At 34.7% G+C, this 18,509-nt stretch overlaps 1 protein-coding gene across 1 annotated transcript; it reads right to left on the bottom strand.

Moving 5' to 3' along the window:
- Window positions 1–1,743: 1,743 nt before the first annotated feature.
- Window positions 1,744–9,317, bottom strand: LOC143595453 (phospholipid-transporting ATPase 2-like). Its single transcript, XM_077074463.1, has 24 exons — window positions 8,849–9,317; window positions 8,561–8,774; window positions 8,340–8,456; window positions 7,295–7,387; window positions 7,025–7,199; window positions 6,753–6,919; window positions 6,553–6,657; window positions 6,305–6,402; window positions 6,066–6,208; window positions 5,880–5,976; window positions 5,607–5,716; window positions 5,361–5,525; window positions 5,125–5,279; window positions 4,970–5,050; window positions 4,775–4,895; window positions 4,589–4,695; window positions 4,390–4,521; window positions 4,155–4,308; window positions 3,944–4,061; window positions 3,686–3,859; window positions 3,551–3,602; window positions 2,825–2,952; window positions 2,581–2,731; window positions 1,744–2,194 (listed from the first exon to the last, which is right to left on the bottom strand). The coding sequence occupies exons 1-24, from the start codon at window positions 8,971–8,973 to the stop codon at window positions 1,859–1,861; spliced, it is 3,318 nt and encodes a 1,105-aa protein (XP_076930578.1). The 5' UTR covers window positions 8,974–9,317; the 3' UTR covers window positions 1,744–1,858.
- Between the last annotated feature and the right edge of the window lie 9,192 nt (window positions 9,318–18,509).

The following is an 18,509-nucleotide window of genomic DNA, read 5'->3' as shown; positions in this document are numbered from 1 at the left end:
TCAGAAAATGGAGATGGTTCAGAGGTGTAAAAAGGTGATGGAGATCATGACGATTGTGCACCGGTGGAGATATGATGAAGATGGTGCTCGCCGGAAACCTACAACTCGATTTTCTGGCACGCAAGCGATCCCGGAAGGTGGCTAGGTGAGACACTGGTGGTGGCGGGGGGCGGGGGTTGCGGTTTTGGGGCGGTGGGCGGTGAAATGATAGATATGGTGTTCGTCGGAAACCTGCAACTCGCCGAAAAACTCAAATTCATATGTGAAGCTTGGTGAAATGATGGATATGGTGTTCTGAATGACGAGATGGCCGGAAAACTCAAATTCTCCGGAAAAAAACGAGGTCGCCGGAAAAACGAGGTCACAGGAAATGGAGGTTGTGTGTTAAAAATAAAACTTCTGTTTTACCCCCTCAACTAATTTGAATGACATTTTTAGTCCAAAACATTAACGAGGTTAGTGTTCATTTAGACGGGGAGTGGTACATGAAAATAGGGTGAAAGTTGGGAGTGGTTTGTGACAAATCAAAAGTTGAGAGTGTTATCAACCAATGAGGGAAAGTTGGGAGTATTAAAAACCAATATTCCATAATTTAAGTATTTCATAAACATTTAGCAAAAGAGATGAAGTGATGGACCCTAATTAAACGAATTTATCATCCAAAATGATAATGATAAAATTATTATTCAAAACGTAATTGTAAGAATGTCAAATATGTTTTGAGAACACATTCAATTCTATATTTGATTTACGTTGGAGATGTGTGGATCGGTTTTTGGATTTAAAGCGGATTCAAACAAAACTTTGATATTTTGATTTAGGAAACCATTGATCCTGTTTTTTGGTTTTGATTTACATATGGGTTTGATTCGGTTATTGGTTAGTTTCACATTTGTGATTATGAAAATAATCGGAAACAAAGTTTTATTGGAGACTGGGTCGTATTCAAAGTAAAGTATTTTCTTGTATCATAAACGACTTTCGCACTTACTTTGATAGGTCAGATTGTAGATATACATGTACAAAATTTCTGTTGCATCATACAGAGCAACGACAACTAGTTGTATATGTATTAATCACTAATCTTTTCCTAATCTTTTCTTAGGGACCAACTTTCCATTGTAATTGTCTTAGCTTTAGCCTTGTCTTACTCGGTCTGGGCAAATAAATTTGCTAGTTATTAATTGGCTAGCCTTAGTTTTGTTTTAGCGTGATCTTGACGCGTAAATTTGTTATAAGAGAGAGTATACGTATTTTAAAGAGGGTTTTGTGATACCTCATTCATGTCTCCTACTTTTATCTTTTATATATTTTGAGTTATCACTTATCAGTAGTTGCATTGCTATTATTTTTAGTACGTATTGTTTTGTTGTGTTGACTCCCTATGGAGGTACACTTTATATTATCTAAATACCTTCATTCTTCAAGATATGCGGGTCTCTATCTTTCAAGAAAGAGGAAACGTTTGCCCTCGTCTTACCATCCACATACCATACTTATACCAATAGCTTCCGCTATAAGTAGAAATACATGATCATACTAAGTACGTTTGTTTTTGTTTCTTCACTCGAATGCATTGAATCAGGTCAACGGTAACCGAGTACAAACCAATACTGTAAAAAAGAGCTATAGATTCTCATCAAAGATGCTTGCTTGTTTTTGTGATATAATTAGCCTATGCATTCTTTAATCATGCCATCTGAAAACTTGAGTAAAATTGACATGATAAGAACATAGAAAGCAAAAAAAGCCGCTCGACATACTGAATAAACCCATTGCTAATCTCGAGTACAACTTTACAAAATGTACGGGCTCTATGGTTTTATACTATATTATCATAAAGTTGAGAAATGTGGTGTTAATTGTCCTTATTTCTTGGATAATTTGAAGATTTGGATTGAGACTGGAAAAAATCAAATGTAGCACCCGGTCCAAACGACCGTCTCACTGCACTCGGGGAGTCAGAAAGAAGCGGCTCAAATACCGAATTCCTCCCGTTTTTAGATTGAGAAATCGACAAGGGGGACAGATTATCAGTGTCCAAGGTTCTTGGTTGTGGTTCTATGTTTCCCAGTGACAAGATGGGCCCACCCAACCGCTCGGCTTGTTGGAGAATGTTGATTTTACTTGATCTGTATGTGTATCTGAAATACTTCAAAGCTAGTACTGGGCCCATCCCTGCTGCTACTATGAGCTGAAAAGAAAAAACAACTTACGTTAAAAACAAATCATTAGTTTGCGAACTGTTATGCGAAAAGTTCGTTTGTTTAATAAACAAACGGACATGAACACATGTCTCATAAACGTTCGATTACGTTCATTTGTTTAAATCCATTTATGCTGGTTCATTTATGTTCATTCGTTTACGTTAATTTATGTTTGTTCGTTCACGTTCATTTATGTTAATCAGATCGCGTTTGTTTATGTTTGTTCGTTTATATATTCGATTGATTTTTTCATGTCCATACAACTTAGTGTTGCTCACATTTACTTTTAGTTTGTGATTGCTCAATTATGTCCATTTATGGTTCATCTATGTTCCATTATATACGTTCGTTTATAAATGGTAGGATTACTTACAAACATGGTGTTCCAGTAAGCCGGCTGTCTACACAGGCGATACATGATTGTGAACATCCCAGATCGTGGCAAAGAACTCACAATCCAATTGATAATATAGAAAACTATTAAATTCCCCCATATGGCAACATGTTGCAATATTGTAAAAGAGCTGCACATCGGATAAAAATCAATAACCAAACTGAATCATAAACAGATAACTGAAAAAAAGTAGCACATGAGCATAGAATGTGAGATGACTTACTTGGTTTCTAATGTAACTACAAAAGCCTGCAGCCAAACACACCCAGAAAGCGCCACCATTGAAACCTCTTCCAATTCACTTTTCTCAAATGCATATGCATGCATGGTTATCGCAAACACAACAATTGCCTGAAAAAATTAATTATCATAACAATAAAGTCTATATCAACATATAAATGTATGTGTGTAATATATACAGGATCGGGATCATTTGAGAACTTCCAAATAATTTGAGAACTTTAAGAGCTCTTAACAGCCAATATTTTATTTATTTATTTATTGTATATATTTAATATTATGAGGTAGAGGTAAGGCTGCCTACATCTTACCCTCCTCAGACCCTACCATAGCTTTGCTATTGGTGGGATATACTGAGTACGATGATGATGATGATGATGATGATGATGATGATGATATATTTAATATTATATAAGGGTAGTTTTGTCATTTTTTAAATGTAATTTTATGATTACTTATATGTAAATTGATTATTACGCATATATATACTTGCGATTACATTTTGTGATATGTTATCACAAAATTACATATAATAAATGACCAAACTACCCTTAAAATAATATTAAATATATAAAATAGATAAATAAAATGATCGGTTGTTAGGAGTTCTTGAAGTTCATTAATTCTTTGGAAGCTCTCAAATGATCTTGATTCCTGATCCTGTGTGTGTGTGTAATGATGACGAAAATGCTAAGGAAATACGACTCACATGAAAAAGAGCACGGCCAAACCACCCAGCAAATGTGGTAGGATTCAGAAGCCTGTTACATATTTATCAATCCCATGTAGATTGTAAAATTAGAATCACAAAAAAATGTTGTTATAGGTTTCAGTCAATCCTAACCTCCCTGCTTGACAGTAAAACAATATTTGCGGGTGCTGCATAACGGTTTTCTCACTTAAATCTTTATCAAGAACACTAACCAACACAGGAACACTCGTGTAGAAAACATTATAAGCCATAAGACTGACAGAGTTGAAAAGGCTGGTACCAGAAACACCGGAAACAAACGAGAAGCTGAAAAGAATTTAAGTCAGTGCTTGCATGAAAAGATTAATAGATTAATACAAATAAATTAAACATTCTAATGACCAAACTCACAATATCTGGATGAAGCATATGAGCAGGGATTTATAGAACGAATATTGTGAAAGAAACGCGGTACGGTTATATGAATACCGTCCATGAACAAGTATCAATCTTGTAAGGAACCTGAACTCTGTAAATGAAACAAAACTGTAAGCTTTCAGTTAGGGATCTAGATCTAAATCTAAATCACACATTGGTTAGTTAGTTAAGTTTTTTATCTTACTTCCAATACTGTAATCAGCAGCCCTTGCTGCCTGCAATCCTTCTCTTCCACTTATTCCAACACCAATATCAGCTTGTTGGATCATTCTCACATCATTCCCACCATCCCCAATGGCCAGAGTTCTATAATCACAAGATTTAAGAAGCTCTACAAGCTACAAATTGTAGCAAAATTAATTAATATTTAAGATTAAGATTAAAGCTTAAAAACAAAAGGTGATTAGTAAAAAGTGTACCTGTGCCTTCTGTGATGGTGTGACACGACAACATATAGCTGTTCTTGACAATATTGCTAACTCGGTGAACGCTTTCCGGTAATTTTTTAGTGCAATTTCAAGAGCCCATCCATCAATGACAAAAGCCACATCCTGTAAAATGAAAAAAGTAAAAAACATAAGGTTTGTTATATAATAAATGTGAGTTTTTACTTTTTACCTTAGGCTCTGCTTTTGTTATTCTCATCGTAAGCAAAACTCTTTCAAGGTTTCTGCAAACTTCATCCTCTGTTTTCCCATTAATCAATAGAAGTTGGCCTTTTGGTTCTGCATATATTCAGCAAGTTGTAAAAGCTTGAAATTCTATGTTACATACATAAAATGTATGTATATGTAAAAGGTTTACCTGGAGAAACAAAATTGCATGACAAAGCAATCTGTATAGCAGTATTCTGTTTGTCTCCAGTTAACATCCAGAAATTTATACCAGCTTTTCTTAGGGTTTCAATAGCTTCTGGTACACCATCCTGAACAATATACAAGATATAATACAGCTTCTTTACTTATTATTCCTTTTTGAAGAAAATATAGCATTCATTACCTGTAAACGATCCTCAATTGCAGCAACTCCCAGTACTTCAAGGTCATGTTCTAATCTTTGACAGACCTCTGCTACTCTCCACTACAAAACCAACTTGAGTTATAAATCACATTTATACTCCTCAAACAGAGAGAATGTTCGGGTATTTATTGTACCTCTCGATCAACTAATGTACCATTAGCCTCTTTAAACATCAAAGACCATTCTTGATACTCAGCTTCATCTAACTCACGCCATGCCAAACAGAATGTACGAAGACCCATTTGGGCATATTGATCTACAGCTTCAGAAAATGTCTTCGTTTGAAACCCTACCACATTTTACACGGTTTGATTAAAATTTAAAACTTGTTACAAAAAAAATGATATAATCTTTGCAAATTAATGAGTACCAGCATATGCACAAGGAAGAATAGCTTCATCTGCTCCTTTGGACAAAAGGATGATTTTGTTGGTACTAAAATCTCTAACAACCACTGACATTCTTTTCCTGTCAGAGGTGAACTCAAGATAATCCAGCACCTCATACTGAATTAATGAACCATTGAAGTTGATATCTGCAAAAAATCAACAAGTGGTTCATTAAAAGTTTCACTGTATTAATCTGGCGAAGCTTAGAGCTAAAGAAGAACTTTTACCAAGAATATTAGAACTTTTGTTGACAAAATCCATATGCATTGAAGCAGCTGCACGCACTAGAGCTTCTTCATCCTGAGACTGAGCCTTATATGAAACTACGCCACTTGGACTGTAATCAGAAGATAATTTCAGTTGCAAGAACAAATAGATCATGCCAATGAGACAAAACCATAATGAATTGAAAACGCCACATCTACTAATATACTTATCAACAATGTGTCCAAATTAGATGACATAAAGAAGAAAAAATTTAAGCCAAAAGTAGAAATAACCTTTTGATAGGAATGACAGTATTGCATATTGCCATGACAGTTAAAAATTTAATGGCATCTGGAGAACCAGTATTGATGGCTCTGAGTAGCTCGACGTCTGTAACAATCAAAACATTAAGAGAAACTCCAAATACGAAAGCAAAAGCACATAAAACGCCAATGTAGTCAAGGTATGAAAAAAGTAACCTTTTACAGCATCTCCGTTCTCATTACCAAAGAATGTCCCTGCTATGCAACATCTCTTGAAAATCATCTTGTTTTCTGTCAGTGTCCCAGTTTTATCTGTGAGTATGTACTCAACTTGTCCCAGGTCTTCACTAATTGCTGTGCTGGCATATATAAGAAAACACACAGCAATAAATTGAGTAATGTGAGGTAAATATGTGTAAACAAAGTAACAAACAAACAAACTGTACTTTTCTTACTTTGTTGCATTTGCTGGAGTTCCAGTCTCTACATCAACCATCTGTTTATCCCAGTCAATAAACTTTGCATACAAACTTTTAACTAGATCTAATGACACCTGTCAAAATAGAGAAATTCAGCCTCTTTACCATCACTGCAATTCCTGCTCAATTATATTTCACATATCTTCTAAAAAATAGTTAATCATAATGGAAAAGTTCATATATAACAACACATGCAAAATATAAAGACACCATAAAGTTTTTACCTTTATAGATATGGGTATCATGATAGAACAAAGAAGCTCGAATCGCAAAGGAATTATCAGTAGTTCATACCATGGACCCTCGTCTGGATATAGAACATACCAATGCTGCATAAAGAAGATGTAAATGAGTTAAATCAAGATCACATAGCTATTACAATAATTATATATTATTTTTCTTGCAAATGATGAAAGTGACAAACCTTTCTTGCTTCTGTATCCTTCCACACATTCCCAGCTATACCTAAAACAATTACCACTACAATCTGAAATATAAAGATAGCACCGGTCAACTTGTCAATCATTGCATCCATAGCAGTCAGCTTTGGTTCTGCTACACCTCTACTCATGCCCAATTTCGTCTCATTGCCTATAAACAAACCATGTATCATGTACACTTATTAGGAATAAATAAGAATGTACAAATCATTTGTACTGAAGAGAAGTATATGCTAGTGAAAAGATAAAAACATGCCTGTATAGACAGCAACACCACAAGCCCAATCTGTATTCCTTAAATAACACGATTGTAGGATTGTATTTTTGATGGTTAGAGGGCACATGTCATTGTCTATAAATGGAGGGAAAAGCCGTAGATTTGCATCAAATCTTCTAATGTCCTTATCTGGGTTCGGGCACTCAATCACACCCTGCCAAAATAAAGACACAAATTTATAATATTTATTTAAAAGGTGTGAGAAGATGATCAGAATGCCTCAATTTACAAAGTATATGAAAATCTTACCTTGATTTTGTGCAACAAATCAGAGTCAATACCCATGAGAGAGGGAGGTATGCTCCTTGTTTTAAGATCGGTTTCACCATCTAGGGCAGATGTCTGCATATTATGTTGTATATTTAAGGTTATAAATACAAAAACTTAGTAACGAATAATTTGATCAGAAAACTGGGAAACTTGAATATCATTGCACTTAAATAGTCTCAAAACTAATGAATAATTGGACCTATTTGCTCTAGTTTTCACCAATAGAACTGATGGGATTTTTTGAATTCAGTTAGAATTTAACTTTAACATATGGCATGATTGTAAACAGGCTTGTAAACGAATACGAACGAAACATCTCCGAGTTCGTTTGTCTAAGTTTAACTTAACAAATGATCGAACACGAACAATTGAACGAATGAGGTTTTCTTGTTCATGTTCATGTTCATGTTCGTTCGTTAAGAAAATGAACATGTTCTTGTTCGTTCGTTAACAGTATAAACTAACGGTTCACAATCTTAAACAAACAAACATAGCTTAGCTAAACTGGTTAAAAGTAATGTGAAGACAATGAGTTGGTCGGTTGGGCCTAAAGGGTTGTTAAAACTAGACTAAGTCGTAACAGGCAAATAAATATTTAATGAGCATTTATAATGAACGTAAACAAACAAACATAAAACAGATACTGAAACAAACGAACATAAATGAACGATCGAGACATGTGTTCATGTTTCTTCATTTAACTAAATGAACAAAACTTTTTGTTCATGTTCTTTCATCTATTAAATAGACAAAGTTTCCATCAAACAGTTCTTGAACTGCTTACTGAGCATTCGGTTCATTTAAGTAAAAAAACATTTATTTGTACATTAGTACCAAATTGCAAATCTTAAATGCTCCCAAAACTTGGAGACAATGATATTAAAGCAGCACCTTGTTATTTAGATAGTAACCCTTCAACTTAGAGTTTAACGCACAACTAAGATGTCTTAAAAATAATACTCATTTTACCGAAGCTAATCAGAATTCAATAGATATACAACAAATAATAAATCAGGAAATATACCTCTACATAACAGACTCCTTGCGGTTCAGAGGTACCGAGTAAAACGAGATCACATGGAACTTCATCATTTTCACGCAGCCACACCAGATTACCGACATGTATATCTTGTGCTTGAATCTTCAAATTAAGTTCAATTATGTAAGTGTGAAATGCTGATGGTTAGCGAGTTCATGAGACCAATTTTTATAACAATACATATACATTGTGATATATTGACTTACTAGTTTCTTAGAACCCTGTCTTACAACCCATACTTCTTTCTCATTCGCTTTCTTGTCAGACAGATATCTACAGTAGTCATCCCACCCTTCTTTCGTTGCCGACACTGCAAATATAAATATAAGCGGACCCCACGTACTAGCAGGATTGACAGGCGTTATAAGCGGCCACAGTTGAAGGCAAGCAATCAACAAAAAGTACTGATTCATAAACCGGCTGAAAACCAAAATTCACACAATAAGTCACTATACATACACAAATCCATTACATCCCTCAAACAATATCATTACCTGAACTGTTCCCATAAGTTCTTCGGAATAAAATTTAACAACGTATACTTCCTATTCGACACACGGTTATCACAATAAAGCTCGTGCGACGACTCGTCATCGTTGACGTACACAAACCGCTTCATCCTTAACTTTATACGATCGTAACGATCATACTCCAAATACGTTCAAGTTAACCGTAAACCCTAATCCTGCAAATCTGAAATGCACTAAAACTATTCACCCAAACGAAAAAAAACCGACAAACCCATCATACAAAAACCAAAACTTTTATAAATTTGTTCACACAAACATAAAAATTCTATAATTTAGAATAAAGGGTATTATTCCTAATATGTTTAACTACAAAACAAATATTAACTTTACTTAAATTACTTGATCTGAAGATGGAATTGAATAATAAGAAGTAAGGTGGGCTGGGAATTACGTCGAACAGTTGGTGTGCATACGGATCAGAGAATGAAATTATTATTATTATTATTATTATTATTATTATTATTATTATTATTATTATTATTATTATTAAGGAATAAATAAAGCAGATCAGAAGGCGTATGAATGAAAGTAAACAGGAATTGTGATGATACCTGAAGAAGAAGAGAATATGCTATTATGGAAACGGTGGCCCAGTGAAGCTTCAATTAATGGCAAAAGTCAGCTTGTGATCGGTGACTGAGTGGGTTAATAATAATAATCGTAAATCATTTCATTTCCCCAAAAGCCCCAAGAATTACAGGCAAATCTAGATGTGTGAAACTGCCATTAATGGCATTTGGGACTTGGGAGGCTTTTTCTTCTTTGTTTTTTTTTTTAATTTATTTTTATATTTATATTTATGATAAATATAAAATATAAAATGTAAAATTGTTTTACATCATAAAAACAAATACCTATATTGTTTCTAATGACACAAATCATTTATAATACCATGGGTATTCGGTCGGTATCGATTCGATTGAAAATCATAAAGACACATAAGAGTATCAGTTTTGATAATACCAATTCAGGATTCGATGGATTTTATGCCGAAATGCTGAGAATAAAATTTAAACACAATTCTCAATTTATAACGAATTTCGATATGGTGTTGATAATATTGATATCGGAATTGATGTTGTTCGGTTGGAATCGGTTTGGTTCGTCATGGTATCAATACAGTAATGTATAGCTTACGATACCAAAAAAAATACTCAGTTTTGAATACATCTCTGGTTTCAACAAAATTATAACGTAATGTCGTGAAAATACATTAAACACTCCAAGTATTCGGCATTTTTTATAAGTTATAGAGCGAACTTTATCTGAGAAAAGTTCAATTAGAATGACAATTAAATTGATTAAAGGCATATTATTTAAGATATTATTTAAAGTGTAATGAGTAAAATCGAAACTAGAAAAATCATTATGATATTTTTATCGACATCATGTTAGTATCTTATTAATCTATTAAATCAGCATGATGATTTCACATGTCACTTTCCTAGGGTATCCACATATGCTTCCACATAATACAATTTATATATATAATTGTCACTTCAATCAATAATTAATTTAAATAAAAAATCAATTCTAAATCCATAACTTATAAATGAATACACGTGCCCGCTTTTTTTAACCCGATTGTGATCCATTTAATTAAGTAACCCATTCATTAAATGTGTTAAAATCAATTCTAAATCCTAATATCTGAATATGTGAATCATTCATCATTATATATGATGCCTCCCTTCAATCATTATGTTTAGGTATCACTAACATCCTCCCTTCAATCATTATGTTCAGGTTTCCCGAAGATCCTTTGATGAAGAAGGTTTGTGCGTTTCCACAATCGATTGTAACCCTAAAGGATTGCTTTGTATTATGTGTTGCGAAATCAAACGACAATAATCAAACGTACTGAACATATGATATAGGGAAGATGGTATGAAACTCGCAAATTTGTCTGACTTTTTACAAATTTACACAACGGAAACAGCCGTCAAATGCGGGCGAGCAGGAGTGATGATCCTGAAGTCTACAAACTCAAATGCGACTAATGGAAAGCCGAAGTGTCTAATAAGCACAGAACATTAAAAACGAGGGATAATGACTACTTGTAGCAAATACTCAAGTCGTGCTTGAAATTGGTCGAGTTAGTTTCACCGGACCATGATGGTGGCACAATGCCAAAGTGTACGAAAACTACTTCCTCCGGTGCATATGTCTCATCTAGTAGCTCCGATGCTCATGTAGGAATCGACCTAAACGTGGTTGGTCAATATTCAAGAAGATCAACAACAAGTCCTACGTCGTCGAATGGGAAGGGGCCAGGGAAAAAGATCAATCGCAAATAATGAGGTCGATCCGAATTTTGTTGAAGACGTGCATAAAATATCGAGTAGTGGCGACCAGGATGAAAGTTTCAAAGGAAAGGTTTAAGAAGTTATATTGTCTTACCAAGGACTTTAGCAACCTTGATCCCATGTGTCGAGAGGTATTCGAACAACAATAAGTGCTTGTTCTAGATGAAGTTAAAGCAGATAAAAAACGACGACGAAGAGCAATAGGCGACGAAGATAAGGAATGAATTTGCATTTTTTTTTATTAAATTTGTATATTTTTTATTATGTTTTTAAGATGGTTAATCTTTATTTTTAATCTGTGTTTTTTTATGTTTTTGGGATGTTTAATGTTTTTTTATTATATAAATTAGTTTTTTTTAGTTATATTATGGTATGTGTAATGGGCGGCAAAATTGGGCGACAATTTGGGTTTGAGGGTGAGAACACCGCGCCGGGGGGGCGAGAAGTTGTCGCCGGGTGTGGGTTTGGTTTTAATATTAATATATTAGTATGTGTGTGATATATATACATATATATATATATATATATTGGGTTTACAACACCATTACACTCCTAAAACAAAAGCCCCACATTTGCTGACTGAGCGTTATATAGCACAAAACCTCTCATTTTGTAGCTCCTCCACTACACATAGCCTTATTGTGTTATATTAATAATTAATAATTAATAGTTTTGTTGTTATACTATGTGTTTTCTCAAGATCAAAACCAAATGTTTCAAGGGGAAAGTAGAGGCAACTCATAGGTATGTATTATTCCTTTACACTTTAAACTTTATATTACATTGCTTAAATAATATACTTGGTTTAATTGCTTAGGTAAGATCTTCAAAAACTTCACGACGAGCTAAAACCGATTGCGTGACATTGATGGTGAAGGAATAGTACAAGTGAAGGGTCGTGCAACATGCTTAATTAACACAAGAGATGAACTCTGAGTCACTGAATTAATGTTTAGTGGTAATAAAACAAATTAGTTATAACATATGGTGTTTAATGTTATAGTTTATAATTGTATTATAATGAATACCTTCAAAACTCTGGATCATTATCAACTTGAAGCACTTGAAGTTGCTTTATTCCAGAAGACAAATAAAGTGAACACATATAGTTAAAATCATAACATGCTTAGCCGTTACAACATGTTCAAGATAGTGCACGCCTAATAGTAGAGGTGAGTGAATCATTGAATGAAGATAATAATAATAATAATAATAATTATTATTATTATTATTATTATTATTATTATACAACATTAATGCAAACTGAATGTTAATGATTTAATGTGGAAGAGTATGTGGAGGCAGATTGACCACTCTTGATGGATGTTAGTTATATATTGTTTTTAGTCAATAGCAAGCCTCGTATAGTAGTTTCATTTTTCTTTTGTATCATATTAATAATAAACTATAAATAATGATGATTCTCATTTATTTTCCTAGGGAGCATCATTTTCAGAAGTTATACAAGTGTCTAACATCTTTGAAGGAAAGATGATTTATGCTTCAAAATACTTTTGTAGCATGTTGTTGATGTTGATTCCAACATTGTTGGATGAGACGATAGTGATTTGGATAATGGAGGTGGAACCAGAGGCGATCCAATAAATGAGGATAATGTTAGTCCAGCAACCATGATTTGTATCAGGCTTAAGCATCTTACTAGCCTAGGTCTAATTTGCAGTATAAGATGATTGTTTCTGAACAATGGTAATGTTGATTCATGTCACACCCTCAAAATTCACTAACGGAGTTTTACAGTCAGAGGGTGTGAACTAACAAGATCGGAATCATTAGTTATATCAAACACCAAAATTAAAGTTTTCAAAAACAACCAAGACATACGAGTCTTAAGTAAAAATGCGGAAGCGTATTGAAAAGCAAATAGTTGCGCCACACAGGACGACTTAAAACACAGTTATCATAATAAAATTTAAAAGAAGTTTAAAGCATAAGAGTTCAGTGAATGCATGTTCTATACCGCTCGCCCGCCCGCCTCGGCTACCTGAGATAAACATACTAAAAGTGTCAACACAGGGTTGGTGAGTTCACAGGTTTACATAAATTAAGCGTTGCGTTTTAGCGTTACCAGATAGTGTTATGTCAATTATATATAAATAGGTAGCTAACCTATCAAGCATGTATTACTAAGTGTTCGACACCGAAGCTGACTGTTTATATGATTGCCTTGCCACCATGTCAACCACGACCTTGGTAATGTGTTAGCCAAAATTACACTCACTCGACCTACAGTCGAGTTTAGAGTTGGGCGGGGTTTGTCAAACCCAGTAGTACTACTCAAAGGTGATTCGCTATTATCCAATATTAACCGGTTTGATTGTTCAGAAGGACTTAGTTGGTTTGTTGCCACTAAGCCTTACAAGTGATATATAAAGTTTAAACAAAATCTAAAGCGTTGGATTATGTTATCTCCCCCTAATAAAAACGTTAAAGAGTAAAAGGGGCCGTGAAACTCACTGTTCGCGAAGTTAACAAAAAGATCCGAGAAAAGTGTGTGTCACATAAATCCTCACTAGTGCTCTAAAAAACAAGAATGAGATTTCTAAGTGTTTGAACTACGAGTGAGTCTCTAGACTCGACACATAAAGGTTATGCAATAGATGTGTTCGTTTGTGAAACAAGTGCGACTCGACAAACACGTTGGTGATAAGTTACATGTGTGAACAAGTATAGTATTAAGTGTTACCATGGTACATTACCAATAAATTATCTCCCACAAGGGCAAATATGTCAAACACATAGCAAACATCGATCAATTAATCACTTTTCATGTTAACTCAAGGAATACAACAACTAAGTTACCGAGACAGATTTTAACATGTCAAGATTTCTCTATTTCATAAATCATAACATGTAAATAAAATCACCAAAAATCATCACAGAAGCACACGTGAATTAGGTTTTTAAAAATATTTTTATTATATTTTTACTACATATGGTTTTCTCATAATGATCAAAACAACACAGTAAGCACACATCAGTCATTATCATGCGCAACAAAACGTTATTTACTGTTACCGTTACATGGTTAATCCAATTAATGCAAGGCCTATTGGGTAAGATTCCTTACTCAAATTATTAACTTTAAGAAGTGGAATCAACCCAATTGGTCTTGTCGTTTGTGAGATATACTATTTACAAAACAGCCTACAAGAAGGCTTCCCGAATCAGACTCGGACAAACTAACTTTCACACGTCCGAAAATTACAAACTCAGACTCTTTAGAAACTAGACTCGACCTACTACATCATAGAATCAATAATCACTTCAAAACACGTCATTAACATCAAGTTACAGTCGTTTTAACATGCAATTATGAATCTGTCCAGCATCAGTTTTCATCAAAAACTCAACAAACTACTAACCTATGAACTAATAATCAAGCATACAACCCTAGCTCATCAATAATGTTTAACACTTAGGGTTTATGATCATCATGTTTAATCATGCAAAAAAATCAATGGAATGGATTAAGGGAGTGTTTAATTACCTAGTTAGCACCTTAAACCTTCAACAAGCTTGCAAAGATGATTGCATGCGTGTGTGTGTGTGTGTATTGTTGGCTGATCAAGGGAGAGGGGAGGGGGTAGGGTTGCCTCTGCAAGGTAGAGGGAGAGTTAGGGTTTATGGTTAAGGTTGTTTATATATTAATTAAATAAATTACAAGTTACAACTAGCACCCACTACGTGAAAATTGACCTTCGGCCACACGAAAAAAGTGTGGCCGTAGGCCTTTAGCCACACACATTTGGTTCAGGTCATATGTGGTCAAAGGTCGCGACACCGTGGTATGATATGGCCACACACAGTTTTTAGTGGCCTTATGTGGTAATAAGTGTGGCTAAAGGGTACATACATTAATTGCTGGCCATCAAGAAGCCTCTCTAATAAGTGTGGCTAAATGGTAGAAAATGGCCACATGTCAATTTACTATGAGTGACCATTTCATCTATATAGACACATGAATTTATGTTTAAGCCACATGAATTTTATATTAATGTGGCCAATAGGTTTGTGTTAAGCTTACATTGTGATCTATACCGTGTGAATATAGCAAAGAAATGACCACTTAAATTTAATAATAGGGTGGCTAATTATATGATATAGACACTAGATCTTACATTCAAAGTGGCTAAATATGTTTACTTGCCACTCAAAATCTCCTTTGTAGATTATTGTGTGGCCATTGTCTTACCGTTTGTCACACAAAATGTTTATCCTAATATAAAGTGTGGCTATTGTAAAACTTTTCGTCACACGTATTCAAATTCTGAGTGGCTAATCATATCTTATAGACACTGGGGATTATTGTAAATGTGGCTAAAAATGTGAACTTGCTAGTCAAAAACTCTTTTGTAGTTTGTGGTGTGGCCATTTTCTTACCGTTTGTCACACATAATGCTTTTCCTAATTTAAAGTGTGGCTATTGTCAAACCATTCGTCACACATAGTGAGCTACTGTGTGGCTAAAAATATCATATAGACACTGGAGGGTTTTCTCAATGTGGCTAAAAATGTGAACTTGCTAGTCAAAAACTCTTTTGTAGTTTGTGGTGTGGCCATTGTCTTACCGTTTGTCACACATAATGCTTTTAATAATTTAAAGTGTGGCTATTGTCAAACCTTTCGTCACACATAGTGAGGTACTGTGTGGCTAATAATATCATTTTTTAGCCACTGGAGGTTGTTGTCAATGTGGCTAAAAATGTGAAGTTGCCACTCAAACACTCTTTTGTAGTTTGTGTTGTGGCCATTGTCATACCGTTTGTCACACATAATGCTTTTCGTAATTTAAAGTGTGGCTATTGTCAAACTTTTCGTCACACATAGTTAGGTACTGTGTGGCTAATAATATCATATAGACACTGGAGGTTGTTGTCAATGTGGCTAAAACTGTGAAGTTGCCACTCAAACACTCTTTTGTAGTTTGTGGTGTGGCCATTGTCTTTACCGTTTGTCACACATAATGCTTTTGTAATATAAAGTGTGGCTATTGTCAAACTTTTCGTCACACAAAAATGTTTATGTTGTGGCTAATGGTCATTTATAGACTCTAATTTTTGTAATTTCAGGTGTAGCTATTGTCTTACTTTTGGCCACACCTATTTAATGTGTTCTATGTGGCCAAATTGTGTGTAATTAGGCAATATATAATTATTTTTATTTTTTGTGCAGTAATATAAAACAGCTATAAGCAACAAAACAAAATTATTATATTAACAATAATATTCACTTAAGCAAATGTATATGCAAAATATCTTACAAAATACAGAAATAGCGACTACCTATATACTAGCTAAGGCGTCGGTTTTCTTGGCGCTGCTCCTTGTCTTCTGTTTGGTCACCCGGTCTATCGTTGTGTACTTTACCTTTGTCTTCTTGCCAGCTCTGCTTGGATCTTTTGAGGACGGGAGTGGTGGTAGCCGGAACAACAGAATATGAAAAACAAATATGTATAATTAATGTCGTATTTTGTAATCAAATAGAACAAAATAGTATGCATACATACATAGCGAACGTTCGTTTAACTGTTCGTGAACCTTTCGGCGGGAAGTTCGTTTATGTTCGTTTATCTTTGTTCAATTACGTTAGTTTAGATTATAAACAAACGAACATAAACGAACACAAGTGTTCATTTTTTAAACTAAATCAAAAAGAACATAGATATTTGTTCGGTTAAGTTAAAAGGGAATAAACTTCCTCGTCACATACGATTAGGTGTTCCGGCCAAGCAACAAGTACCAATTGTGTTGCCAACAGTCGTAATTTCACCTGCCTCACATGGAATAATTGCTTGTTCCTTTATGGCTCCATCAATACTAACTTTATAGCAACCCTCCGGGATTGCTTTTCCATGCAACTGTTGTGGAACCGGTGACCAATAAACTTTACCATTTACCACCTTGTTACGCTTGTCATGCACACACAAACGACACTCATACACCTATAAACCAGCATGTGAAATTAAGATGGCTTAGTTGAAGTCAATATATAAGTATATACCCATGTTGGTGGGAAATTAACAATGTTTCGCGCAACACATACTGTTATTTCAGCAGGTTGGGAAGCTTCATCCATAGATACATCAACTTTTCTTTTACGGCTTCTCCGTTTTACCTAAAAACCATTCAGTGAATCAATCAACAATTAAAGGAAAAACTGAAATTGCCAAATACTTACTGATGGTTTTTCGAGCCGTTACTATCCGGAGTGTGGTGTAGTTGTGTTGATGCTTGGTCAACATTGTTCTCTACAGGCTTCATTGGTAATATAACAGAAATTGGAATTGTTTGGACTTATTAGGTTATAAAATATAAAAACTGAAACTGCCAAATACTTACTGATGTCACGCTATGGGGATCGACTACCGTTTGGTCAACACTTTTTTCCACAGACTTGGGCTGCAATTCGGTAAATAGAAAACGAGCACTCACATTGGAAATGAATTATAAAAAGTACTGAAATTGTCAAATACTTACTGATGTCGCGATATGGGTAGCGGGTACCGTTTGGTCAACACTTTTTTCCACAGACTTGGCCTGCAATTCGGTAATAGAAAATGAGCACACTCACATTGGAAATGAATTATAAAAAGTACTGAAATTGTCAAATACTAACTATTGTCGCGATATGGGGAGCGGGTAACGTTTCGACAACTATTTTATCCGCATACTTGGGCTACAATTAACTTATGCAAAATCAGCACACTCACATGGAAAGTTAATTATTAAAACAAATCAATCAAACTGTCAAATGGTTATCTGAGAAGCGGATTCTTTTTGCACAGCCTCCCCTGAGGTTAAGATGTTTCCCACAGAACTGGCCTACAAAGCAATTTATTAGGTTATGGAAAATGAAAAATCACATGGAAAATGAAAAAAAAAAAAAACAAAGAAACTGTCAGATACTTACTGGTCCTGGCATTTTATTTTGCGCCACAGCACTAGTACTTTGGCTAGAACCAACCTGGTTGGGAACAGGATTTACCTACACATTGTGACAAAAACAGTGCCAATTATGTATGTCGAATGCATTAATTAATATGTAGCATACGTCACTTACTTGACTTGCCGACATTTTCGGCAACAATCCTTCGAGATGTCTGAACCTGGCCTCAAATGCTAACCGTTCCTTCTCACGGCTTGCTAGCATAGCATTCGTGGATTCAAGTAGAGACGTCAACCTGTTCACCACTACATCTCTCTGCACCGCCTCATGCTTAAGTTGGGCAATCCGTTGCTTAAACAAGCCTTTTACCCGACTCACACCCCAATATTTACCTGTTGTCAATCCGTACCTAA

This window comes from Bidens hawaiensis, unplaced genomic scaffold (assembly GCF_021521415.1).
Source record: "Bidens hawaiensis isolate Kalapana, Puna unplaced genomic scaffold, B.hawaiensis_p1.1 tig00045217_1, whole genome shotgun sequence".
In the NCBI taxonomy this organism is placed as follows: domain Eukaryota; kingdom Viridiplantae; phylum Streptophyta; class Magnoliopsida; order Asterales; family Asteraceae; genus Bidens; species Bidens hawaiensis.
Note: the sequence above shows the minus strand (reverse complement) of the source record. Positions and strands in the feature narration are given on the sequence as shown.

Bases quoted from the DNA above. Each gene is read 5' to 3' on its own strand.
- LOC143595453 (XM_077074463.1), bottom strand. From the start codon at position 8,973: ATGAAGCGGTTTGTGTACGTCAACGATGACGAGTCGTCGCACGAGCTT. The intron at 4,522-4,588 runs GTAAAAAGTAAA...TTCATTTTACAG, and splicing joins TAACAAAAGCAGAGCCTAAG to GATGTGGCTTTTGTCATTGA. The intron at 2,195-2,580 runs GTAAGTAATCCT...TTTTCTTTTCAG, and splicing joins CTTACTGGAACACCATGTTT to CTCATAGTAGCAGCAGGGAT.